We start from the raw sequence: 27,694 nt of genomic DNA, 5'->3' as shown, positions 1-27,694 counted from the left end.
AAAATCATAAATACTAGACTTAATTTTTAGTTTTGAAAATTGGTTTGATTTCGTTCATTTTATAAATATGACAAAATGATATTGTCTATCAATAATAGACCGCAAATCTATTTAACAGTTTATTTTAAAACAATTAATCAAATGTATAAGTAATAATAGTGTGTATAAGTAAATTTAATTTTCAAAAATAAAAACTTAATAAAAATATAAAGAAAAAAGGTCTAAAATTAATTTTTAAATCCAAGTTAGTTAGTATTTGCTGGCTTAGTTAAACAGCCAATTTTTAATTTCTTGTTGACTACAAAAATGTTGGGAGTTAGTGTATATATTCCGGCCAAGACAAAGCTTAGCTTCAACCTTTCACATTGCCTTCCCTTGAATTAAACCCTAACCTTCTTTCTCCGCCGATAAATTCCCCCGCCGGAATAATTCTTCCTCATCGGAACATCAAAATCCTCCGACTCTGTTTCTGAATAATCGGACGACAAATATGGCGATTTCTTTCATCAAATCCTTCGTGATTCCGCTCATGCTTTCGACAGTTTTCCGGGCTGGAAGTTCGTACGATTATCCGGCGGCCTTCAACTTCGGCGATTCGAACTCCGACACCGGCGAACTCGTCGCCGGCAAGGGATTTAGCCTGAATTTGCCGTATGGAAAAAATTACTTCAATACATCTTCGTCTGGAAGGTTCTGCAATGGCCGCCTCATCGTTGATTTTCTCAGTAAGTTTTTCGACACTCGCTTTTATATATATTTCTAGTGTCTGTTCTATCGTTCTCCATGTTAATCTTGAATTTCGTGATTTTTTATGATATTAAAATATCATTATGGTCTCTATTGTATAAACCTTCAATTTAATTAAATTTCTATTTTATAATTTCAATCCGACTATAAATTTTAAAACATATTTACATATTGTGTTTAATTGTATATCTATTTAATCAATTTTGAGAACTAAATTTAAGATTTATTTAAAGTACATTAACTAAATGTCTAAATATATAAATTAAAATGAAATAATTTCAAAGAATAAGGATCAAAATATTATTTTAATATTATTATTATTATTTTGAAGTAAAATGATGATAACATTGATTTTGTCTGAGGCTGTTTCATAGTTTTATCAACGTATCAAAAATTTATGATCATTGTTCTTGTTCTGAGGTTAAATCTAGACGTAAAAGAGTTTTGAATTTTTTTTTTTTTTTTTTGAGATCAAATGATAAGTTTATGTATGTAACTCTCGTGTTGAAATTAAAATAATCATCCATATACATAGTTAAACTAATATTTTGTACTATTAATAAAAAGATCCTCATGTTTGAATTGAATTGCCTTGTGGGTTTAAGTAAGGTTTTCTATCTTTTGAGGGAAAACTTTGAATTTTAAAAAATAGGTGCCTTTGATCCATACATTTTCAAAATATACATTTTAGTCTCGAATTTTTTAAAATAGGTATATTTGGTTCCTTAATTTTTAAAATATACATTTTTAGTCCCTTAAATTTTGAGAATAGAATTAAATGGTTCACGAAGTCTTTTCTATATATAAAAAATGTCCATAGAGTAATTTTTTGTTATAGATTTAAATAAACATGACATTTGGAATTAAAAAATAAGTTAAAAAAAAAAATAGAGAGGAGGTAATTCAACATTTTATTCTTTAATTTAAAATAATAAAAAATCACGGTATGGATCTTTTAGACCTATTTATAGAAACTCGAGCACTCAAAATTTAGATTTTGAAAACTTAAGGACCAAACACACACTCTTTAAAATTCAGAGGCTGAAGAGATAATTTTCCCTCCTCCAAGCCATTTTGACATTAATTTTAAATTTTCTTTAAATCTCCAATTTGGTTGTCATAATTTAAAAAAAAATTAAGAAAAAAAAAAACAATAATTAAGATAATATGCGGTGAATCTAAACATAACTCAATTGCTTACGATATTTTGATCTAACAATTAAGGAAAAAAACAATTAAGATAAAATGGTAATTGAAATACTTATCTATCCTCAATCTTTCAATCTTTATTTCCAATCTAATCCCTTGAGTTTTGAAATTCTAGATAGATAAAATTAGTTAAATCACACTATGATAATATATTTTAAAAAATGCATATTAAACAAAAATTTAGAGAAAATTAAATTACGAAGTTGTTGATTATTTCTTAAATAAAGTACTTTCTACTCACACATATAGATTAGAAATTAGAAACAAAATGGGATTGAAATGAGGAATATTCATCCTTATTATCTTCAAAATTAAATTGATTTCTTAATTTAAATTCTTTTTTTTTAGATGACATTTAAAGTTTGTTTCATTTCAACTTATACGCTATATAAAAATATATGTTAGTATTAAATTTTAAGAAATTAAAGATTAAAAAATACTTTTGATCCTTCAATATTTATGAAAGTATATGGAGTGAAAAACTTTGTGTTGTTTCTATACTGTAGCAACTTAGTCTTGGTAGTTCATAAAGACATATTTCATTTCTAATTAATTTATTGATCTATATAGGTAAGAAAGTTGAATACATTTGAACAATATTTTCACAAAGAGATTAAATAGTTACACATTCAAAAGCATAGATAGAAACTAAAGTTTGAAGATGAAATTGTTAAAAAATTAAAAGTAGGAGCTGTCTAATTACTATTTAGTCCCCGAAGTTGGTTTTGTTTAATGTGTCTCTGTTATGGGAAGTTTTTGGCTACATTGTGGGCTTAGTGAAGTTGCAGTTGTGTGAAGCGGGGATGGGCGAGGGCAACAGACAACAACATCAAGCTTCATTAGTGAAAAGGAAGAAGAAAAGAGGAAGGAGGAGATGAAAGAAAGAGGAGCTAAATCACTAATAAAAAAAAATAGTTGTAAATTACTAAATTTGCCAACTCAGGGATACATAATCATCAACCTAATTATTAAGGCCCCGTTTCGTAATCATTTTATTTTTGTTTTTTAAAATTAAGCCTATGAACATTATTTCCAATCCTAAATTTCTTCTTTTGTTATCTACTTTTCATCAATGGTTTAAAAAATTAAGCCATATTTTGAGAACTAAAAAAAATAGTTTTCAAAAAGTTATTTTTATTTTTGAAATTTGATTAAAAATTCAATTATTATAATTAAGAAATATGCAAATCATTGTAAGAAATGTGGATGAAATAGATTTAAACAAAAGACCAAAATATTATCAAATGGGGCCTAAATACTTTTTCATTACACAACAAATACACAAAACACCATGTAGAATTATTTTTCAAAATTTGAAGACTAAGGTGCCATTTTTAAAAGTTAGAGGCTAGATAGATATCAAATTCAAACCTCAAAAATTAAATATGTATTTTGTCCATCTAAATTATATGACTTACTTATTGCATTTATAAAAGTTTAGGTCCGTAACTATTTAATTCTTCTTCTTCTTGAAATTAAACATATTTTCTCAAAATATTTTACAAAATTTTTCATATTTCAGTTAAATTCTTAGTAAAATTTCAAAAATAAAACTATATAATAGAATAATAATATAAATAAACAAAATTAAAAAATAAAATAAAAAAAAATAATAAAAATAATTAAAAAAAAATAAAAAAAAAATAATAAAAAAAAAAAAAAAAAAATAAAAAAAATAAAAATTTAAAAAAAAATAAAAATAAAAAAAATAATAAAAATATAAAAAAATCAAAAATTAAATAATATTTTAAAATAATGAAAAAAAAAAAAAAACAAATAATAGAAAATAAAAATAAAAAATATAATAATTAAAATAAAAAAATAAAAAATTAAAAAAAATATAAAAAAAATATATATTTTTTAGTTTTCATAACTTAATTTAGTTTTTGAAAGTATTGGTAAAAAGTAGATAATAAACCAATAAATTTAAGGGTAGAATAGGTGGTTATAGGCTTAATTTTAAAAATTAAAAATTAAAAAAAAGATATTTACCAAGGAATGCCTTAGTGATCAAAAGTATTTTCTAAACCAATGTAAAGTTGAGTTAGCAAAATGGAGATGTTTTATTAGAAAATATGAAGGAAAAAAGTCACATTTGGTAGCCATTTGATTTTGGTTTTTGGAAATTAATTCAATTTTGGTTTTTGATTTGGTACCATTTGATTTTGGTTTTGGTTCTTGATTTTTTAAAACACTAATAGAAAGTAAGATAACATAACAAGAAATTTAGAGGTGAAAGAAGGGTTTATAAACTTAATTTTCAGAAATAAAAAATAAAAAAACTAATGACCCATTTGATAGGGGTGTTCGTAGGTTGGGTTGGATTGAAGGACTTTTTAGATTCAATCCAATTGTTCGGTTATTAATTTCTTCAACCTAGATGACTCTTATTAAAAACAATGAACCCAACCCAACTAAGCCATAAAACATTTGGATTGGGTTGGTTCGAGTTAATAAGGTTATTTATTTAAATTTATGTTCTTAAAAAAAGTAAGATGTTAATATGAAAAAAGTTGATTTAATTATTTTTATATATTGAATTAAGATTTAAACATAATTTCAAATTATATAATGATTTTTTTTCTTTCCAAAGTACTAAAAAACTATTTTTAGAAGTTATTAGATAATAAATTATTTATAAAAAAACTTAAATAATTATATGTATCTATAATTGTATCATAAGTTTTTTTTTTTAAATAAAAAATTAACAATAAGTTTGGGTTGGTTGGGGTTATTTTAGATGAATCCATGAACCAACCCAATCTACAAAATTATCATTTATTTGAATTCGACCCAATTCAAATGGGTTGATAACCCAACTCAAATCGCACAGTTGGATTGGGTTGATCGATTTTTTTGGATCATCGAGTTTTTTGAACACCCCTACCATTTGATAACCATTTGTTTTTTTATTTTTAGTTTTTGAAAATTAAACCTATAAAAACTATTTTTATGTCTAAATTTATTGCTTTGTTATCCACATTTTACTAATGTTTTCAAAAACCAAGCAAAAATTTGAAAACTAAAAAAAATTAAGGTCATGCTTGGTAACCATTTTATTTTTTGTTTTTGTTTTTAAAAATTAAGTCTATGAATACTACTTCCATCTCCAAATTTCTTCATTTGTTATCTACTTTTCAACAATGATTAAAAAACCAAGCCAAATTTTGAGAACTAAAAAAATAGCTTTCAAAAGATTGTTTTTGGAATTTGGAATTTGGCTAAAAATTCAACCATTGTACTTAAGAAGGATGCAAATCATGGTAAAAAATGTGGAAAGATAGGGTTTATTTTAAAAAACAAAAACAAAAAAACCAAACGGTTACCAAATGGAGCATTAGTTTTTATTTTTATTTTTGGAACTTGATTAACAATTAACTCTTATCCTCAAGAAATATGCAAATAATGGTAAGAAATTTAGAGAAAGTATATTTGATTTTAAGAAACCCATAACCAAAATGAAATAATAACCAAATAAAATTAAAGTGATTACCAAACAGAACCTAAAGTTTTCTAATTTCTACTCCATCAACAAACGTATGTTTAAGTCTAGCAATAAATTAAATTTATTTATTATTATTATTTTAAAGTTTGAGATTTAATTCTTCCTATCATTTAACTTCTTATTTTTTTAGATGAAAAATAGAAAAATTATTTTAAATGATAAAATTTTTGAAAATATTTATAAATAATATTAAAATATGACGGTCTATTTATTGAATTATCTATTCTAAACAGCTGAAAATATTTATATAAATAATAATCTGTGGCTATTTGTTGTAGGTAAAGAAATTTGGTTATATTTATAAATATTTTGATTTGTATATTTGAAATCGACACTGAAAAATAATGATTAATACTCCATCACATGACAAAAATTCTCACATGTTAAAGCGGGTCCCCTGCTTATAAAATTGCTCCATCTGCTTTAGGCATCCAAAATCACAAGTCACAGCAAATTCCTACGGCTACGCTACAAAACCGTATCCCTTGCCATTGCTTTGTCCCTTCCTCATCCTTCCTTCGTCTTTTTGCTTTTACTGCACACTGAACTGACCCACCATTACCAACCATTCCTTCAACGCCATCACTTTTCTTCTTCCATTTCTGGGTTCTCATCACTTCTCCCATATAAATCCAACCCCCACATCAATGCCGCACCCAAATCCTCCTCCCTTCCACCGCCGGCCATGCCCGCTCTCACCCAAATCCTCACCTTCTTCCTCCTCTGCCTTCCCATTGCCAGATCCAACCCTTTCTCAAGCCCGGCGGTTTTCAACTTCGGAGACTCCAACTCCGACACCGGCTGCCTTGTGGGTGCCGCCATTGAGACCATTAACCCCCCGTATGGCCGCCGCTTCTTCGGACATCCCTCTGGGAGATACTGCGATGGCCGCCTCATCGTTGATTTTCTCTGTAATTTTCTGTTTCGCTTCCACCCTTTTCGGTTTTCAACTCTACGATCTCACATGTCCCCTGTTTTTCTTCCCCATTTTCCTGATACTTTGATTCTTGGGTTTCTCTGGAATTTCTGTTCCGTGGTTGATTTTCCATTTAATTTTCTGTTCTGCGAGTTGGGTTTTCGTTTTTCGTCTCTGCAATCTCGTATTTCCCTTGTTTTTCACCTTTTTAGATGCCTTAGATTCTCGTTGATTTTCTCTCTCTCTCTTTTTTTTTTTTTTTCACTTCTTAACGCTCCCATCTCCCACTTCCCCTGTTTTGTTATTTTCACGAGTAATTTTCTGTTCTTTTAAGTTTTCCCCGTTCTCTCTTTTTCAATACGAGAGATTCTTGTGCTTTTTCTGCAATCGTGTGCTAACCTTTTTCAATGTTCTTTGCGATCTTATTTCCCGCAGTGGATGCCATGGATATGCCTTATTTGAATCCGTATCTTGATTCCCTTGGCGCGCCAAATTTTCGAAAGGGATGCAACTATGCAGCGGCAGGCTCGACTGTTCTTCCAGCAACTGCTACCTCTGTTAGCCCTTTTTCGTTTGGGGTTCAGGTGAATCAGTTTCTTCATTTCAAAGCTAGAGTTCTTGAGCTTCGAGAAGGAAAAGGTATTTTGGTAATCTTGTTGAACATGAAGATTGAAATCCGGGAGAGAACATACAATTTTTTTAAAGATCTTTTCAGTTGCTTTCTTTAGGTGGTAAGAAACTTGATAAGTATCTTCCAGCTGAAGATTACTTCCAGAAGGGGCTTTACATGTTTGATATTGGTCAGAATGACCTTGCTGGTGCATTTTACTCCAAAACTCTTGACCAAATTCTTGCCTCAATACCTACCATTTTAGCTGAGTTTGAGAGTGGAGTTCAGGTTAGATTTAATGCTTTCTTTCAAGTTATCTTTGCACAATGGCAATTTACTTTAGATGTGTTTTTAAACTACTTGATTTTGTGTTGGATTTAGGTATCTTTTTTATATCTGGATATTTTTATAGCTTGATTTTTAGTGTTTTTGGAGGTTACTTTGTATAATTGCTTGGCGGTTGATGATGGTTTTAGTCGAAATAATCATCTTTTATAGAAATATTAAGCCACTAATCCTTAATTGGCCTCAGGGTAGCTAAAGTTTGTGCTTGTTCTATGAGATTAGTTGAGAACATAAATGGGGTCGGGCACTAACATATATAATATAAAATCTGACCTGTTAGGCTGAAACTTAAGTATTGCTTGCCCCATGTGTAAAATGTGGGAAAACAGAACAAGGAGACGGTGAAAGTTCAATTTCATTTTCTATATCATATGATAAGACTTTATAGCTGCAAAATATTACATTTATGTTGATTATCCTTATTGGAATACCTTGAATCTATTATCTAGCATTCCAAATGACCAAGCACAGGAGCCTTTGAATTTTTAATCTTATATTTTCTCTCTAATAATAAACTGTTCTCTCTCTCTTCTACATGTACACTTGTAGACTTGTATGTCTACTTTCTACATGTACGCTTTTTGTTTTCTTTGTTTGTCATTCCATAATAATCCCCTTTGCCTATTTTTCAGAAACTGTACGACCAAGGGGCCAGGAATTTTTGGATACACAACACAGGTCCCTTAGGATGCTTGGCTCAGAATGTTGCTAAATTTGGAACTGACCCATCAAAGATTGATGAATTTGGATGCGTCAGTTCACATAACCAAGCAGCCAAGCTCTTCAATCTACAGCTTCATGCTCTCTGTAAAAAGCTGCAGGGCCAATATACTGATGGCAACATCACATACATTGATATCTACTCGATAAAATCGAATCTTATTGCCAATTATTCACGACTGGGTTGGCCATCTTGCTGTTCTTTGTAGATTAGTCTAATTTTCTGTTAATCCTGTTGAATCTAATGACTTGTTCCATTTTGTTTGTATGGCAGGGTTTGAACAACCTATAATGGCTTGCTGTGGCTATGGAGGTCCACCTCTTAACTACGACAGTCGAATTGTCTGTGGACAAACGAAGACGTTGAATGGGACGTTGGTCACTGCAAAAGGCTGTGACGATAGCTCGGAGTATATCAATTGGGATGGAATTCATTACACTGAAGCTGCAAATCAGTATGTGTCATCACAAATACTCACTGGGAAATATTCTGATCCACCCTTCTCAGACAAAATGCCTTTCCTTCTCAAGCTCAAGTTCTAGTTGCCTTACATTCATTACACAATTGATAACTGATTTATATATGTCTAAATGTAAGCATTCATTTGGGATTTGAAACTAAGATCTGACAATGGGTTGCGTCAGTGACTGTGAGGTGGCTATGAACATGGAATCAAATAATTCATATCTCAATTCATTTTATGGCTCCTGTTTCTAGATTGCAAACACAGTACATATGCGCTTAGATGAATCAAAATTATTAGTGTTTTAAACAAAGTATAACTTTGCTCCCCCATTCTTCGATGGATTGTGACACAATATGAATTCAATTTAGATAACACTTAGGTGCATCCCTTCTCTCACCACTCACATTAAAAAATATTAAAATATTCTAAAAAACAAAAAAGTAAAATTTACCATATGACAAGTTATGATCGGACAATTTGGTAGGATACACAAAGATAGGTGCTATCTATGATGTACCTAAGTATTTTTCATTTAAAATTTATCTAAACAATGTTAAAATTTTGGTTTGAATATATATATATATATATTTTTTAACTTTCAAGTTCATTCTATTTTGTCCCGGAACTTTCAAACATGTCCATATTTGGACCTTGAACTTTCAAATGTGAGTTTTAAGTTTTAATCCATGATTTTTAAGAGAATAGTTTAAATTCTAAACTAATAACTGTTGGGGTTGATGTCATAAATCTCGTAGTTCTTGTAGTTTGCATACTGTATTCGAATTATATATTTAATAAAATAAGGTGTTATTTTATTCACAAATTAGATTGCATTAACATAATCCAATAAACTAATACACGAGGTTCCTTTATGTAACTTGAACATGTGTGTGGTAGACATATAGGTAGATCACATTTAAGTAACAACCTAAATCGTATGTAGTATATGGATAAGATTGGGTGCCTTATCCTGATAACACTATGGATACGACCTACTTTGTAAATGTTACAAGAGTTGTAAGTGTTATAAACGATGTGATCCAAATCGTTCATGTGGAGATATACAAGTGGGGGTATCCTATACAAAGAGTTTGTATAATACCGGACAACGAAATGATTAGTCTCTCTTTATAACACCGTTAATTGAAGAGTCTACATTTCATAGGATGACCATAGGTAACTCGACCTCAATCTTGAGTGAATTATGAACTCCGGTCTATAAGGGCAACCCTTTGATTTGTATGGGTGAGAGTGGTCAGTTTCGCCGACTCAATATGCATACCATTTTGGGGATTTGTTCGAGTAAGAAGCTGAGAACATAGCTACACAAGATGCAACTCACTCCTTCTCGTCTTTAGGGTAAGTAGATGAATTTCTCCCTTAAGGGTTGATTCCGGGTTTTGAACAATGAGGCACCACCCTTTCAATAGCCAGAGAGGGATTTAGTTTATAGTTGGACTATAAACTGATTGTTCATTAGTAGGATCAGTGGTACTTAAGAATTTAGATGTAATTACAGGGGTAAAACAGTAATTTGATCCAACTGTAACTATGGACAATTCGTGAAAGGTCGACTTACTGTTGATTGATTATATCCGTGGACACAGAAATATATCTACAGTGCGAAGAGTGCGATCGTTCAGCAAGCTACTATACGATTGTGTAGCAAACGCAACATGATCGTGTAGCAAACTCTACACGATCACATAGCATTAGCTATGCGATCGTTTAGCAAATGTTACACAATCGTATAGCAAAAGCTACCTGATCGCATAACATGAACTACCTGATCGTTTAGCTATAGCTACACGATTTGGAACCTATGTTCGTCTTCTCCATCGAAACAACACTCTACAACCCTTTTTTGAAGCCTCCGGAACATCACGAGCGACTCAAAAACTTCAAATTACAGACTTGATTGCAACAATTAATGCCCAAAAATGTAGGGGCCTTTACAAACCAAATTTGTAAATTAAAGAAAGCCTTAAACAGAGCATTCTATCCTGAAACATCCATCAACAAATCCATCCACAACCATTCATTGCATGAACCAGAATGTAGAATAAAAAACCCACTATTACTATAAATCGATTCAATAAAACGAATAGAATTTGGAATCAGAAACCTACAACCTGGCTCTGATACCAATTTGAGGAAATTTTTGGAAAAAATCCTTTGAGTGGAAGCAAAGATTGTCCCAAATTACATTTTTATTGAATATGAAGTTTTACAGTAAAACAACGACAAGATATGCATTTACTTTAAATTACAACATGCTTTAAAACAAATACCTAGGGTTTCAGAAACCCTTACCTTTGAAGAACCTTTTCTTCAATAACTCCCTCGTATAAGTCATGAACGGAACTCCTTCTCCACGGATCTTCTTCTTCAAGAACAGACACTACTACTCGAGAACCCTCTGTATTCTTTTGGGATAAAAGATTCAAGCAAGAGTTGTGGGCTTTGCTTCAATCTTTAGAAGATGGTAAAGAGATGGAGATGAAGAGAGGAAGTTTCTACAGAGAACTTTTCTCTTGGAGAGAACTATTCTCTCTTGAGCCAATTAGGAAGTAGAATCATATTCAACCAACTTGAATCTCATGTATAATAATTGAGAGAATGAGGGGAGAGAGTTGTAACTCCTTTCCTTTAATTAATTTCAATTAAATTAATAAAATAAAAATATATATATAATAACTACTTTATTATATGTGTATAATGCATTGGCACAAGGCAGAATTGTGATCCAAGGAAATTAGCGTCCGAGCGCATTAAGAGATTGCAACCGCAAGGCTATGCGATCGTTTGCGTTCGCGAAAATCTACTCAAGAAGGTGACCACATAGAGCTGGTGCATCAAGGTAAAAGCTTAATAAATCACGATGGGATATAAAGCTGATAACGGCCGATTTCGAATTAAGTTGACAAGTCGTTAACGATACACTGTAGCAAGTACACTCAACTTTTCAGTGACAATTATTCGGCACATCAGATAGAGAATTAATGACATCTCATCAGTGCAATCATTTGAGAGGAAAAGCTCTTCACCCTAAAGCTTTATAAATACCGAAGGCCGCCTTCATTAAAGGATTTCGGTTCGTTTTTTCTTCCAGCTCAACCATATAGAGAGTTCACCATATAGAAGATAGTTAGCCTTTGTTCATAGTTTTCATATACTTAGAAGGCGGAGGCGAGAGAAGAGAGAAGACATTGGAAGATCGTCTTGGTCAGCTCGAGAGACTACCGGGGAGCGTTGAGAACAGAAAGAGGGTCGACTCTTGCGAGAGCAAGAATATTCTTTGGGGCAGAGTAGAGGAAAACAATGTAAAAGCCTTGGGAAGCAAGAAATTGCTACCATGCTCCCCATCTTTATTTTCCATTGTCATCCTGTATCTTGATTTCATTTATAAAATGAAACTTGCATCTCTATATTTGCTCACTCTCTTTATATTATGCATGAGTAACTAAACATCCGAATGGGTTGAGAAGTACTTAGCTAGCATGACCTAAGATCTTCATTACATGCGATCATCTTGTCTTATTTTGCATCCATCACACCTTTAGAGCTACTCAAGAGAGAGTCTAAAGAAATAACCTAAGACTTGAGAGAGCTAGGTTAGAATCTAGACTTGAGAAAGCAAGATAAGTAAGAGATAGAGACTTAGAGATAAGCTCTGTTTGCTAACATGAATCACATGCACCCTAGAAATAGGATATGGTAGTATGCAGTCGCCTTGTGTATGTGTGTGTCATTCATCATCGCATAGACAAGAATAGAGGCTTAGACATAAGTCCTATAGACATCATCGCATACATCGCATGCGTTTTAAAACTAGAAGCTATAGCATTTGCATTGAGATATGACTTGTTGTTGTATGTATGTAGCATGATCGCATGACATGAACACAATCTTAGGAAGTGTTAGCTAAATCCCCTATCAACCCGTTCCCTTGCATACTCATTGTACTTTCATATTATTAACTCTTTTCTTAAATCCGCCACATAGACTTTATACCTGAAACAACATACCAACCAACGCATTGTTTTATTTGTTACCGCAAAGAGATCTGAAATTACCTTCGCATACTGTTTCCATAGTCCTTGTGTTTGACCCTGGACTTACCAGGCAACTTAGTAGGTTTATACTTGGATCTTGCTAAGAAAACTTGCATGCACAACGCATATTCCACCATTGCATTCTACACCATTATTTCATCACATATTCCACCATGAGCCCTGTTTCAAGTTTATCTGTTCATTTTTGTAATTACAGTTCTTTGATTACAAATTAGACATTATAAATCAGAGTCTTCATTCAGGAAAACTTAAATAAAAAAAACAAACTAAAAAATATTCTTATCAATAAGAATAGAAGAATTCAAATACACGCATCCAAGATGTATCTTATTATCTTCTCACATATTTGGCCGTTATATTGAAAACAATGTACAAAGAAAAGTGTCCTTCAACCATAAATTAGCACATCATTTAGAATTTGAAAGCATTTGATCCCATTTGAAATAATCAGTCTCTACTTTAGCATAATACAAAAGTGGTTATAGTTGCTCTTTACACCATTTAATTTTTAGGATTTTGAATTTAGTAAATCATTAATTCATTACAATATTAGCACACATTTGAAGTTTTTGAGAGTTCAAGTTCTTAAGTTCTCTATAAATGTCAATTCCATACAAATTTTATAAGTTATATGAGTTATCTAATTTGAAATATTGTAATATTTTTTTTTGTAGTTCCAAGATTAGCTTATTATAAGTATGGATGAATCATGGATGATAAAGAATAGATTATCTAAAGAGTTTGAGTTGGGTGTGGAAAACTTTATCAAATTCGGATTTTCAAATACAAATAATACTACTATACGTTGTCTTTGTTTGAATGTGAAAATTGTCAAAGACATAATAACAATGATATTAGAGATCATTTATATTTTAATGGAATTGATGAAAGTTATAAGATTTGAATTTGGCATGGTGAAGAACTTCCTAGTTCATCCTTGCATGGAAAATCCCCCGAATGTAGGTATGAAGAGAATGATGTTGGAAATATAAAAGAAATGGTTGAAATTGCTCATGAGCAATATTCAAAAGATCCCAATAGATTTGGATCATAGAAATATCCACCCCTCGTATCCTTGGGGTAGCCTACAAAGAAGTAAACTTTCGAACGCGGTTCCAACTTCTTTAGGTTAGTCACAAGCACATGGGCTGAACACCCCCAAATTCTGAAGTGGCGTAAACTACCTTTACGACCTCTCCACATCTCAAAAGGTGTTTCAGAAACACTTTTCGAGGGAACGTTGTTCAGAATATAACATGTAGTCTCCACTACAAAACCCTAAAACGAGTCTAGAAGATGAGCATAACTCATCATAGACCGTACCATGTCCAACAAGGTCCTATTTCTTCTTTCTGATACACCATTCTGCTGAGGTGTACCTAGGGCCGAGAGTTGGGATGCAATCCCATGTTTTATTATATAGTTCTGGAATTGGAGGTCCATATACTCTCCACCACGATCAGATCGTAGTATTTATCTTCTTATCTAACAAGTTTTCAACTTCAGCCTCATACTCCTTGAACTTGTCAAGGGCTTCAGACTCACGTTGCATTAGGAAGAGATACCCAAACCTTGAATAATCATCTATGAAAGAGATGAAATATTCATTCCCATCTCGAGCCCTAATATTCATCGGACCACAGAGTCAGAATGTACAAGCTCCAAGGATTCATTGGCTCTGTAACCTTTTCCAGTAAAAGGTCATTTGGTCATCTTGCCTTCGAGGCATGATTCACACATCGGCGAGGAGTTTTCTTCTAAACTCTTCAGAAGTCCACTTTTCACCAACTACTCAATCCTATTGAGGTTGATGTGACCTAACCTTAGATGCCAAAGATGGGCGTTTTCCTTAAGAAAAACCTTTGATCTTTTTGCTGTTGTTGCCGTACTGAACATTTCAGTGTTAAACAAGGCTTTTGTAACTAACGGCCTTAGTACATATAAGTTACTTTCCATTGAATCAAAACCAATCTTCATTCAATTCATGAAAATAAACACTTTATTCTCAGAAAAGGAGACGGTATACCCTTGTTCAATGAGACAAGAAATCGAGATTAAGTTCCTTTTAATATGAGGAACTACGAAAACATTATCCAGTAACAAATAACGTTTCTTTTCCAAAAATAACTTTAGCCTGCCTACAGCAACAATAGAAACAACCTCACTAGTACTGACTCGAAGAGTCATATCTCCCTGTGGCAACGTTTGCCAGGAACTGAATCCTTGGTAAGAGGAACTAATGTGATTAGTAGTACATGAATCAAGGATCCAAGCAGAATCATCATTCTCTACCAAACACGTCTTCAAGACTAATAAATCAGATTTACTGTCTTCAGACATCCCCCTCTTTGGAGAGTAGTGGGATCTGTATCAGAACCTAAATAAGCTCCAAGTTGCATGGCAGAGAACACTTCTCTTCTATGAACCGCAATAGAGTCAGCAACAATTGCTTCCTCTTCCTGGAGTTTACCTTTGGAGCTGACACTACTGGTTTTTTCATCTATTCCTTTGTGCTTGAAAAGTAAGAACTGACGTTTAAACAAATCTTACAACGAGTCCATGATCTCGCGTGCAATGACCATGTTCTCAACCCTTTAGGATAAAACATCAGGTATGCTAGCCAAAATATGAAGTCGGGCCAATGAATTAGCCTTCATCCACACCTCATATGAAGGAAATCGTGCACGAGGATTTCTATGAGCAGCGAAAAGATCATTCCAAATTACAATCATATATGAACTTTACAATTATAGTCAAACAGAAACATACGGTTCTGCATTAATTATAGAAATTACAGCATGATAATACAAATGATCAAGGAGAAACGCTACACACATTTGTAGACTCATCGCCAATATCCTTGATCACAAATGCTCGAACACAGCAACATAGCAACCACGAATGTTCGTCCAACATGACCGTTGCACTGCATGAACACCACGCACTAAAACTCAGCGATCGCCTTGGTCACGAACACCCTAGCAACACGAATGGCCTCCACAGAACCTCGACGGTATCGAAAGTATGACACCACCAAGAAGGCTACCTTGGTATTTTCGATGTGAGAATCCAGAGGGTGGGCTCTGTGTGGACTTAGTTTTAGGCAGAAGACGGAGGAAACACAATCATGTAAACGATTGAGCAAGTGGGAGATGGTTGAACCTATCGTATAGGTCGATGCCCAATCGTATAGGAAAAGCTAAGAGATCGTCTAGCAAAAGCTATGTGATCGTTTAGCTTATCGCTTAGCTAAATGTTTGTCGCCTACAAACACAACACGATCGTTTACCTTATCCAAGCTGTCGCTTAGTAAATCCTATTTACTTGACAACTTTCGTGAGATTATTTCGAGAGAGGAAATCTCAATTTCACAAAATCTCTTTTTCAAAACTTACTAAAATTAGGAAAACAATTTTCTTTTTATCTCACGATTACCATGAAACCACCAATAACCTCCCACTCAATTGGTTATTAGAGAAAAAGAGTTAATTATCCAATAATTAATATTATTATAAATATAAATGATAACCAACTTATCATACTATATTTATAACCTATAGTTTTAATATTTCATCTCATGAAACATATAAACCATAGTCCTTTATCTATTCCATGGTACTTAATGTAAATCTCATTTATATAATCCTCCACTAGATGTATCTCATACATCATACCGATCATATCATATATAATCAAATAACCTCTTGTTAATTTGAACATTTCAAATCAACACCAAGAACTGATCCTCAACTGAATCCATTGAGCTACCAAGGGGACCTTATGAACCTATAGCTCGAAGCTCCAACGGTACGTAAATAACTAACTAAACTCTTTAGTCACCAGATCCATCATCTGTTAATTACTAGACACTCCACTAAAGACCGACAACTGAACTCTCTTTACCATAGATATATTATGTGTCCATCTTAACCAATTAACAGTGCGACAACCCTTCATAGATTGCTCGTAAGTACAGCTCGGCCAATAACTGTTATGCCCTTGTAGTTACATTTAACTCCTTAAGTACCACTGATCCCTCTAATGAACATAAGTCATAGTCCTACTATGACCGGGTCCTCTCTTCCAAAGAGAGGCTGTGGCCACTATGTTCAAGCCCTAGAATCAATCCTTAAGAGAACAATCTCTCTACTTATCCCTACTTCAAGAAATGAGTGAATTCTATCTTGTGTATTGAGTTCCCAGCTCCCAAATCAGATAAATCCTCAAAAAGGTAGGCTTATTGAGTTGGAAATCTGGCCACTCTTACCCATACTAATCAAAGGACCGCTCTCAAAGGCAGGAATTCCCAAAACACTCAGGATTGAGGTCATGTCACCTATGGTCGTTTAGGTGAGATGTAAGTCTCTAGTATCAACGGCGTCATATATAGAGTCTAGTCATCTCGTGGTTCAGTCTTATACAAACTCTTTGTATAGGACACCCCCGCTCGCACGTCTCTACATGAATGGTCAGGATCTACCATCTGTAGTAGTTTACAACATTTGCAAACCTTTACAAAGCGGGTTGTATCCGTATTGTCACCAGGATCAAGTATCCCACCTTAATCCTTATACTACAAACCTATTTAGGTTATCACTTAAGTCATGATCCACTTGTATATCACATATACATGCTTAAGTTTACATAAGATAACCATGGAGCTTTGTTTATTGGATATGAGTAAATGCCAAAATAAAATAATAGTTATTTTATTCATAAAACAATGTGTATCATTACAAACAACGAGACTCCGGGAGAATTAAGACACCAATCCCAACATTATATGCATTACGAACACTTCGAGGTGCATCAAGGGTCGGGACTTGAAGACATTCCTCAACCATGACAAATTCGAGGTTTTTTACCATGAAATACGTTTTACAAGACTCTTTCCACTATATGTAATTGGTCAAACTAGAGGCATTAAACGAAAATACTAACAAGTTGCTGAAAACAAAAACACATTGACCTACGCTAGGTTTTAAGCATATACCCATTGAAAAAACATACAACATCCAATAAGGTTTAGCAAAACTAACATGAACCCCGTGTGACATCTAGTTTCGCAATGACGCTTCAAAGGTTTAGGACAAAAGCCGCCGAAGGGAGGCCAATTATCCCTCTTCTGAATTGAGAAAGTATCAACTAGTCATTAATACCATAACAACTCTTGCTCCTATAACAACTAGCCATCATTGATTTGGTCAAGAGATCATTAACTTACTTAACAACCTTCCGCAAGTGTGACCCGTCATTTTAGGCTCTAGAGATTTGACCCAAGCAACCAATTCGAAGGGAAAAACTCTGATTGGGGGAAAACTTAAAGCGACCCTATCCATTTCTGGAGTTCACCTTGATCTTGACCAACTTCACAAAATCCATCTGTAGGGGGACGTTCCTAGGGCGCCACGAGGGAGTATAGAATGATCTCACGGTATGAACTAATGACAAAGACCGTAGGACGTGTTGACACACACCCTTCACTCACTTATTATAAACACTCTCTCTGTCCACCCTGATATTGACTCATGCAAACACCATTCGAAGGGGGATGCTCCCAGGGCACCACAAGGCCAAGCATGAATCTCACGGTGCGAACATCCAGGGACAAACGTGAGTGGAATCATAGTCATATCAGATACATCTTTTCTTCCCACTGAGTGTTCTATAACCTAGGATTTAGTTTACTTAGAAAAAACACGACTAAGAATTTTAACTAAGTCACTTTTTAGGTTGCCCAAGAGTAACTTTTACCTTGGATAATTAAACAACTTTTGAACATCATCTATAAACTCTTTAATGGAGTCTTTGACCAACTATCGCATGCTAGTAGAAAATCTATCTAATTCACCTTTCCAGGCAGGTTCCCAGGTACGGGTGTTTCGTTTCTGTCAACTTAAGTACCCCAGCCTAGATAGAACCCACCTTAGACAAAAGGTCCCTTATAGATAGATTTAATACAATTTTAATCTTTTATGCCAATCAATTTAATCCTATTAAGCCGATTCAAAAAGATTAAACTAGGTTACTAATCCCATTAGAACCTTTGAACTTAGGTCTATCTCAGTCCAATTTTAAAACCCTTTTAAAACATGAGTTCACTCTAAGTCCGCATGCAACTCTTTCTTATCAATTTTAATTCTAATTTCCTTTATAACGCTTATAAATGGAAACAACCAAAATCAACCACAATGCAAAGCAAACACATAAGAGACATTTATAATGCTTATAAACAACCTAAGTGGTATGCTCCATGCATTGTTCATCCATTGCTACCTTTTTATATAAAACTTATACAAACAAGCAACGAACCAAGCAAAACATGCTTCCATTCACCCTTATACTATAACACTTATAATATAAAGATGATGCATGAATATGCTCACTGCATGCCCAAATATAACTCTTATATTTTCATGATGTATGCGCATGCTTTAATGTAATTTCATCATGATATATTATAACACTTATAATACATGATACATGAATAAGTGCACAACCTAAGGTGGGTTTTAATCTATATGTCAAACACTTTGGCATATAAACCACATACATCTCATCTATAATAACAAATGTTGATGAACTGGGAAAAATTTCCTCAAATCCTCAAAACAAAAAGGCTCTACCCACAATAACCCCAAAATCCTCCTTTTCTCTTCCAAAAAGAAACCTAACAACTACCCAAAATCTTCTCTTCTTTAGAAACCCTAGAGCCTCCATCCTTTCATATATCAAGAGAGAGTTCCACACAAATATATATATATATATATATATATACAAACAATGTCAAGAATCCAACACATAAGAAAAGCTCTAACTTAGTTGGAGATGTATTGGTAGGGTTTTGGTCCCAAGGATCCATACTTCAAATAAAAAGAGAGTTTAATATTTTGGATTTCAACCTTTTTTTTTCTTGTTTTTCTTTTTTTCTTCAAGCTCCCTAAAAAGGGAAAAAAAAACTAAACGGTTTGATGTTTGGTTATTGTTCTACTTCTGGCTCTTATTTCTTCATTTTTCCTTTCTATTACATTTATTTCTTATGGTCTTATGAGTTTCTCTTTTATTTATTTACATATATTGCTTCACATCTTATTGTCTATCTTTTACTTTTACTCATTGTTTGTTTTTACGTCTCTTTTCTTTTCCCTGTGAGTTTCTTTTTAGTAACAAAATAAGAGAGTGATGAAAAAAATTAGAGTGTTTAGAGTGGGAGAGAAGAAGGGAGTAAAACAAAATAGTTGAAAAAAATAACTTAGTTAAAAAAATTCAATTTGGTCAATATTATTATCTCTTTCCTTTGTTAGCTTATTCTTAAACTTTATTCTTTATATATTTATCTTTGTTTTATGTTTATATTAGCGTTTTAATTTAATTCTTTTTCTTATAACATTAATTATTGTTTCATTAACATTTTCCCATTTTTTTAATATGCATATTTAAATATTATATTTTTTTTCTTCATTTTTTATGATCAATTTAATATATTTTTGTCAATAGTTGCGTAAACCCATGAACTTGTTTTACTAGTTAATTAAGTTTAAGTTCTTTTAATTATGTGTTAAAGAGGTGTATTAACATAAATGCAAAAATAAGCTAAGTATATTTTAATGAATGATGCGTTTGTAATGTTTAAGAGGAGGAAAATCTTTTAAGTGTTAGGAATATATGCTCTCGGGTAGCAAAGGGTAGCCAACACTTAGACAAATTTTGGAAAGCTAAGACAAGTGAGGAACGCATGGGCATTTGTGGGCTTAAGAACCTAAGAGTGGAAAATTGACTAAGTGTAACTGGAGGTATGCGTCAAGGGCCTTTAGAGGTCAATGAAGACCTAGGATGGATAGTACGCGGGCACTTGGGTTTTCCTAAGTGAACGTGTTAGAGGTAAGGATGCGTTTATCAACAGTAGGCTTAAGCACGAGTGTCTAAGGGTAAAACTAGCGTATGTGTTAAATGGTGATGAGTGAGCAAATAGTGATACAACATTACCCATGGTATGAAGAAAACTTGGGCGTTGGTAAGAGACTTAAGCCTTTAACTTAAACACTTAATTAGTGAGCTACGCTTGTGCTTAGAGGCACTAAAAATGAGTTAGGTATGCTAGTTTTCAATTTAAGGAAGTCCATGAGCATGGCCTTAGTATAAAAGGGAGTTTGAAGTTGAAGAGCTCGGTTGGGGTATTTTGAGCGTGCTAAAGGAGGAGAGTGCCACTGATTTGAAGCTTGAGCTGTGAGGAAGCTAATTCAAGGTTGCAAGAAGAATATTTCCATGGAATTGAGTTTAAGGTTGAAGAATCTCTTCAAGTATTCAAGAATCTAAGGCCACGTAGACGAGTTGAAGAATTGGTGAATTCCAAGTTTGAAGGAAAAGAATCAAAAGCTGGAATTCTAAGGTAAGTTTTTAGAAGGAAGTTTCATGAGATTATACTTGGAATTTAAGTTATTCAATCTGAAAGTGAAAATATGAAAATTTGATTGGATGAACAAGTAGGTAACTGCAATCCATGCATAAGCAAACAGCTGATCAGCAAATTTTAAGTGTGGACAAGCCATTGTCGCATAAGCAAAGCCAGCACATTTTGACGCATAAAGGTATCTTGTGTGAGCTACCACACACCCTAGTTAGTCGCAAGGTAAAAATTTGGTTAAATGTGGTTATGTGTTAAATATAATATACTAAGGATACATCGCATAGTAAAGGAAGGAAACGATGCATCGAACTAGGTTTGAAGTTCAGTATGTGTTATTTTGAATAATAAGATAAGCTTGGGAGGAAGCTAAGACGTTAGCCAAAGACTATTATTATCCTTACAGGGCAGATGCATATAAGGGAGGCCTACAATCCTTTAAGGAAATAATCCAAAGAAATGTCAGTCAGTCACTTCTTAGACCCGAGGAAAAATGAAACTTAGGTGGCTCATCATGTTTTTTTAATCTAGTCTTTATGTTCATGTCATGGGGAACAGGGTAGACTTGTGTTGAATAGTGGTTGTAGTATACTAGTTTTCTAGAATTGTTATCCGTGTTGAAGTTAATATTTTTGGTTAATAGTAATCTGTATGCTTTAAGTTGTTGTTGAGATTGTGTGTTAAAGTAAATTATGAACTATTAAACAGGTGTAACAGGTGCGAGGGACACAGGTCTACAGGAATATGTTGGGTAGTAGTTGTCATAAGAGGGTTGGCAACTGCTGTCTTCACATCTCTTCTCGAATTAGGAGGGTAATCAGGGGAAAAGTGTAACAAGTTGTTTAAATTATTAATATTTTAAATTAATTTTCTTTTTAAAAAAATATCCGACGATGGATTCTAGAAATATTTGAGAGTCCGATCTTCAAGAATCTTAAGGTGAGAAAATCGAGTATTTAGGAGCCCAATATCGACCACCAATATCAATTATTAAATTTTTAATATCTTTGTAGATATCATTGTTTGTTCGTTTATTACTTTAAATACATTGTTAAATTATATATCTTGGCAATGTAGCTTTGCACATTTAAATTAATTGTTTTTTAGTAAAATTTCTCTAGCATTTTCAATACTTTTTTATTTATTTTCAAATCTTTGAAATTAACTCCTTTTGAGTTTTATTAAATGAGTTTAGATATTTCTCTTAAATATTTGTTTCAAGGATTTTTTTTTTTTTAAATTTCCGACGATGGATTCTATAAATATTTAGGAGTCTGATTTTCTAGAATCTTGAGGTAAGGAGGTCGAATTTTTGAGAATTCGAGATTGATTTCCAATATTTTTTATGAAAATCATGATATGCTTTTTTCATGTTTGCTTAATTTATTATGATGTTTTTTTAATTATGTTTTGCTTGTATAATATTCATATTGTTGGGGTTGGTGCCCTAAATCTCGTAGGGTCCTGTAGTTTGTAATTATATTGTACAAATATTTTATTTATTTAATAAAATATAAAAATTTTTATTTGACATTTAGTAAAATTAAACTCACAAACCAATAAACTATCATCCAAGTTTATCTTCTGTAACTTAAACATATATGTAGAGACATACAGGTGGATCATGTTTGAGTGATAACCTAAATGGTCTGTAGTAGATGGATAAGACTGGATACCTTATCCTGATGACACTACGAGTACGACCCACTTTGTAGATGTTACAACTGTTGTAAAGTGCTACAAATGATCTGATCCTGATCATTTATGTGGAGACATGTGAGCGAGGATATTATATACAAAGGAATTTGTATAAGACCGAACCACGAAATGCCTAGTCTCATAATATAACACCATTCATAGTAGAGACTTACATTTCACCAGGATGACCATAGGTGACATGACCTAAATCCTGAATAGTTGTGAACTCCTGTCTATGAGAGCGATCCTTTGATTTGTATGGATGAGAGTGGCTAAATTGCTGACTCATTTGTTTCGAACCAGTTGACTAATTTTTTTTTGTAATAGTTAGTTTTTTTTAATTAATTTAATTAATATAAGTGTTATATTAATTTAATTAATTGTTTAGGTGTTCAATCCCAGTCCAATAATTTTTTAAAATAATTATGAATTTGATGTATGATTTATATTTTTTATTATATGTCATAATGTATGTCATAAACTGAAAATCTCACCATAGGTTATGCGTTTTAATTCATGCATCATGTATATTATAAATGTTATAATATATAGTTGCATGATTTTGTTTTATAGCATGCTCATGCATGATATAATATGAGAATTATACTATATGCTTGCATGCATTAATAACATAGTCATGCATCATTTATATTATAAGAGTTATAATATATAGTTTGGATGTATGGATACAATGTATGTTATTAACTATTTTGTTATTTAAATATATAAGTGTTATGTATGTTTAGTAATGAAATGAGAAATGCATGATGCATAACACTACTTTAGATAATTTTATAAATGTTATATTTTTATAAAGTATGTCATTCGATGCAATTGAGTGGTTTTAATTTGTTTCATTTATTTTATAATCGTTTAATAAATTTAGAAATTAAAATCAATAATTCATAATTGTATGCAAACCTTAGTTTAAAATAATTTTTTTAAATAGTTTTAAAATATGATTCACATAGACCTAAGTTTACTTTTCTAATAAGATTGGAAATTAAGTTTAATCTTTTAATCAATTTAATAGGATTAAATTGATTCTTAATTAAAAGATTAAATTTGTAACAAATGTATCTATAAAGGACCTTTTGTCTAAGGTTCGTTCTGTCTAGGCTGGGTATTTAAGTTGACGGAAACGTAACACCCCTACCTGCGAACTTACCTGGAAAGGTGAATTAAATAGATTTGTTATAAACAAGCAATGATTGATTGAGATTTATTAAAGTGTTTAATAAACATTAATCAAATTTGTTTAAGCATCTAATGTAAGTGTTACTTTTGGGCAAATTAAACAAAATACTTAGTTAAAAATCAGTAGTTGGATTTTCCTAAGTTAACCCTAGGTATAACACATCGTGAGATCTATACTCGACCTCGAGACACCTTTGCTTGTGTCCCCCTACGAATGGTATTTGTAGAGATCAATAACAATGTGAATGGACAGAGTGTTTATAGTAAATGGGAGTGAAACGTATGTCAACATATCTTACGGTCTCTCTCATTAGTTGGTACTAAAATTTCATGCTCGATCTCGAGGCACCTTTGCTTGTGTCCCCCTACGGATGACATTTGCATGATTCTTTGCCTCTAACTCCAGTAATGGATAGGATTACTTTAGTTTTTGCCCCCAATCAATTTTCCCCTACGGTTGGATCATTGGGGTGGAACTCTAAAATCTACAATGAGGGGTTACACTTACAAGAAATGTTAAGCGAGTTTAACAATTTTTGGACCAAACAATGGTGACTGATAGTCAGTAACAAGGAGTTATTTTGTCTATTCGTTGAGATAGTCTCATTTCAATGAAGGGGTACCTGATCACCCTATGGTGGCTTTTGTCCTATCTCACTGAAACATCATTGCAAAATAGATGTCACTTAGGGTGCATTAGATTACTTTGCTAAATTTGATTTTTTTTTTCCAAATGGGTTAATGCAAAGATTATTGATATAAATAATTTGTATGGTTTTAGCGATTTATTAACTATGACTTTTATAACACTTAATTTGCTCGCTGTTGACAAACTAACGGGCAAAAATTATACAACCTGAAAATATACAATCAACACGATTTTTATCATCGATGACTTTCATTTTGTCCTTATGGAGGATTGTCTTCTTATTCCTACTCTAAATACCACTCGAAATGTTTGAGAGGCATACGAGCACTAGACACGAGCAAACGAGAATGCCCGAACGTATACGAGCACTGAAGCATGAGCCCATGATCACTACTCGCTCTTAAGAACATCTTCAATGCTTGTATGCAAGTAGGGGAATCTATTAGAGAACATGTTCTCAACATGATGGTCCACTTTAACATAGCGGAGATGAAAGGGTCTGTCATTGATAAAGCCAGTTAGGTTAGCTCCATTTTAGAATCTTTACCTGACTTTAACCTGATCATCTTGCTCAATGAGCTTCAGAATTTTCAATCCTTGATGAAAAGCAAAGGAAAAAAGGGAGAGAATCGTCCTCTAGAACTAAGTTTGTGCCTTCTTCTTTCAATACCAAAAATGGAAGAAGAAGAAAGGTGGAAAAGAGAAAAGTTAACCCACCAACTGCTGCTCAGAAGCGCAAGAAGGCCAAGGCTGCAAAGAAAATCTGTTTCCATTGCAACCACGAGGGACATTGGAAGAGGAACTGTCCCAAATACTTGGCAGAAAAGAAGAAGGCCAAGTAAGGTAAATATGATGATTCTGCCTGGATAATTGATTCAAGCGCCACTAAACATGTTTGTTTTTCATTTCAGGGAATTAGTTCCTTGCAGCAACTAAAAGCCGAGGAGATGACAATGCATGTTGGAACTGGGCACGTCATCTCAGCTATGGCAGTAGGAGGGCTCAGACTCTGCTTACAGAAATTTTATATTTTATTAGATAATGTATATGTGGTTCCAGGTTTCAAAAGGAACCTGATTTCTGTAAAATGTCTTCTTAAATAACATTACTTTCTTAACTTTCAAGTGAATAAAGTATTTATTTACAAGAACGGAGTACTACTTTGAGTATGTGCTAAGAGCGTTAGCAACTAAAGTGCTCCTTAACACTGAAATGTTTAAAACTGTGGTAACCCAAAATAAAATACTTAAAATTTCTCCTAAAGAAAATGCTCGTTTTTGGCACCTAAGCTTAGGCTACATCAATCTCAATAGGATTGGGAGATTGGCCGAGAATGGCTTCTAAGCGAGTTAGAAGAAAATTCTTTACTAGTGTGTGAGTCATGTCTTAAAGGCAAAATGACTAAAAGATCTTTTACTGGAAAAGGTCATAGAGCCAAAGAACCCTTAGATCTTGTATATTCAGACTTCTGTGATCTGATGAATGTTAAAGCAAGAGGAAGGTTTGAATATTTCATCGCTTTTACTGATGATTATTCAAGATATAGTATGTCTATGCAACAGAAGTCTGAAGCTTTTGAAAAGCAAAGAGTTTAAGGTTGAAGTTGAAAATGCTTTAAAAAATGATTAAAACATTTCAATCTAATCGAGATGGAGAGTTTTTGGATCTTACATTCGATAACTATTTGATAGAACATGGAATTGTATCCCAACTCTCTACACTTGAAACACCTCAGCAAAATAGTGTATCGAAAAGGAGAAATTGAACCCTGTTGGACATGGTTCGGTCTATGATGAGTTATGCATCCCTACCAGACTCGTTTTGAGGTTATACAGTACAGACTGCAGCATATATTTTGAACTTTATTCCATCCAAGAGTGTTACCATAACACATTTGGAATTATGGAATGGTCGTAAAGGTAGTTTATGCCATTTCAGGATCTGGGGTTGCCTAGCATATGTGCTAGAGAAAAATCTTAAAAAACTGGAACCTCGTTCAAAATTTTTCCTATTTGTAGGCTACCCTAAAGGAACGAAAGGTGGTTACTTTTATGATCCTAAAGAAAATAAAATGTTTGTGTTGAAAAACGCTAGATTTCTAGAGAAGGACCACATTAGGGAGCATAAGCCCCGCAGTAAGAATGGGTTGAATGATCTTTCCAAGGAAACTACTGAATCTTCAACAAGAGTTGTTAAAGAACCAAACACCTCAACAAGAGTTGTTGAAGTTGGTTCATCTAGTAGGTCATGTCCACCTCAAGTGTTAAGGGAACCTCGATGTAGTGGGAGGATTGCAAACCCCCCTGTCCGTTACATGGGTTTAACAGAAATCCTAGCTATGGTAGCTAATGGAGATGTTGAGGATCCATTTTCTTACAAGAAGGCAATGGAGAATGTTGACAAAGATGAGTGGATCAAAGCTATGGATCTAGAAATAGAATCTATGTACTTCAATTTTGTTTGGGATCTTGTAGATCAACTTGATGGGATAATGAAGGAAATCGAACACGAGGATTTCCATGAGCAGTGGAATAGATCATTCCAAATTACAATCATGTATGAACAATACAATTACGATCGTAGACAAAACAAATGGTTATTCATTCATTATAGAAATTAAAGCATGATTACAACAAGAAATCAAGGAGAAAACTACAAACGTTTGTAGACTCGTCTCCATGCTCCTTGCTCACGAATGCTCGAACAAAGCAACCTCGAAAACTCGAAGAACACAACTGCTACACAGCATAAACACCACGCACTCATCCTCAACGATCGCCTCGGTCATGAACACCCCAGCAAGAACACGAATGGCCTCCGCAGAACCTCGATGGTGTCGAGTTGAGTATGACATCACCAAGAAGGGTACCTTGGTATTCTCGGTGTGAGAATCTAGAGGGTGGGCTCTGTGTGAACTTGGTATGAGGCAGACGAAGGAGGAAACAACAAACGTGTACACGATTGGGCAAGTGGGAGATGGCTGAAACCTATTGTATAGGTTGATCCCAATCGTTTAGTAAAAGCTAAGCGATCATCTAGCAAAAGCTAAACGATCGTCTAGCAAAAGCTAAGCGATCGTTTAGCTCATCGCTTAGAAGCGTGTCTATCGCCTATAGACACTACACGATCATTTACCTCTTGTAAACCTATC

The 27,694-nt window shown here is 33.3% G+C and overlaps 1 protein-coding gene across 2 annotated transcripts; it reads left to right on the top strand.

Annotated features, from left to right (window-relative positions):
- Positions 1–303: 303 nt before the first annotated feature.
- On the top strand, positions 304–8,754 carry LOC150035688 (GDSL esterase/lipase At1g54790-like). 2 transcript variants are annotated; one of them, XM_090314488.1, is made up of 5 exons: positions 304–725; positions 6,813–7,016; positions 7,106–7,275; positions 7,965–8,235; positions 8,327–8,754. In XM_090314488.1, exons 1-5 carry the CDS (start codon positions 491–493, stop codon positions 8,593–8,595), a joined length of 1,149 nt encoding a protein of 382 aa, XP_090170614.1. In that variant the 5' UTR covers positions 304–490; the 3' UTR covers positions 8,596–8,754. The 2 variants fall into 2 exon arrangements, with proteins under 2 accessions (XP_090170614.1, XP_090170615.1); XM_090314489.1 differs by lacking the exon at positions 304–725 and adding an exon at positions 6,042–6,372.
- The last annotated feature ends 18,940 nt before the right edge of the window (positions 8,755–27,694 follow it).

This window comes from Benincasa hispida, chromosome 6 (genome assembly GCF_027475165.1).
Source record: "Benincasa hispida cultivar pf3 chromosome 6, pf3_genome.v1.1, whole genome shotgun sequence".
Classification (NCBI taxonomy): Eukaryota; Viridiplantae; Streptophyta; class Magnoliopsida; order Cucurbitales; family Cucurbitaceae; genus Benincasa; species Benincasa hispida.
The sequence above is the reverse complement of the archived record's forward strand: the minus strand, read 5'-3'. Positions and strand labels throughout refer to the sequence as shown.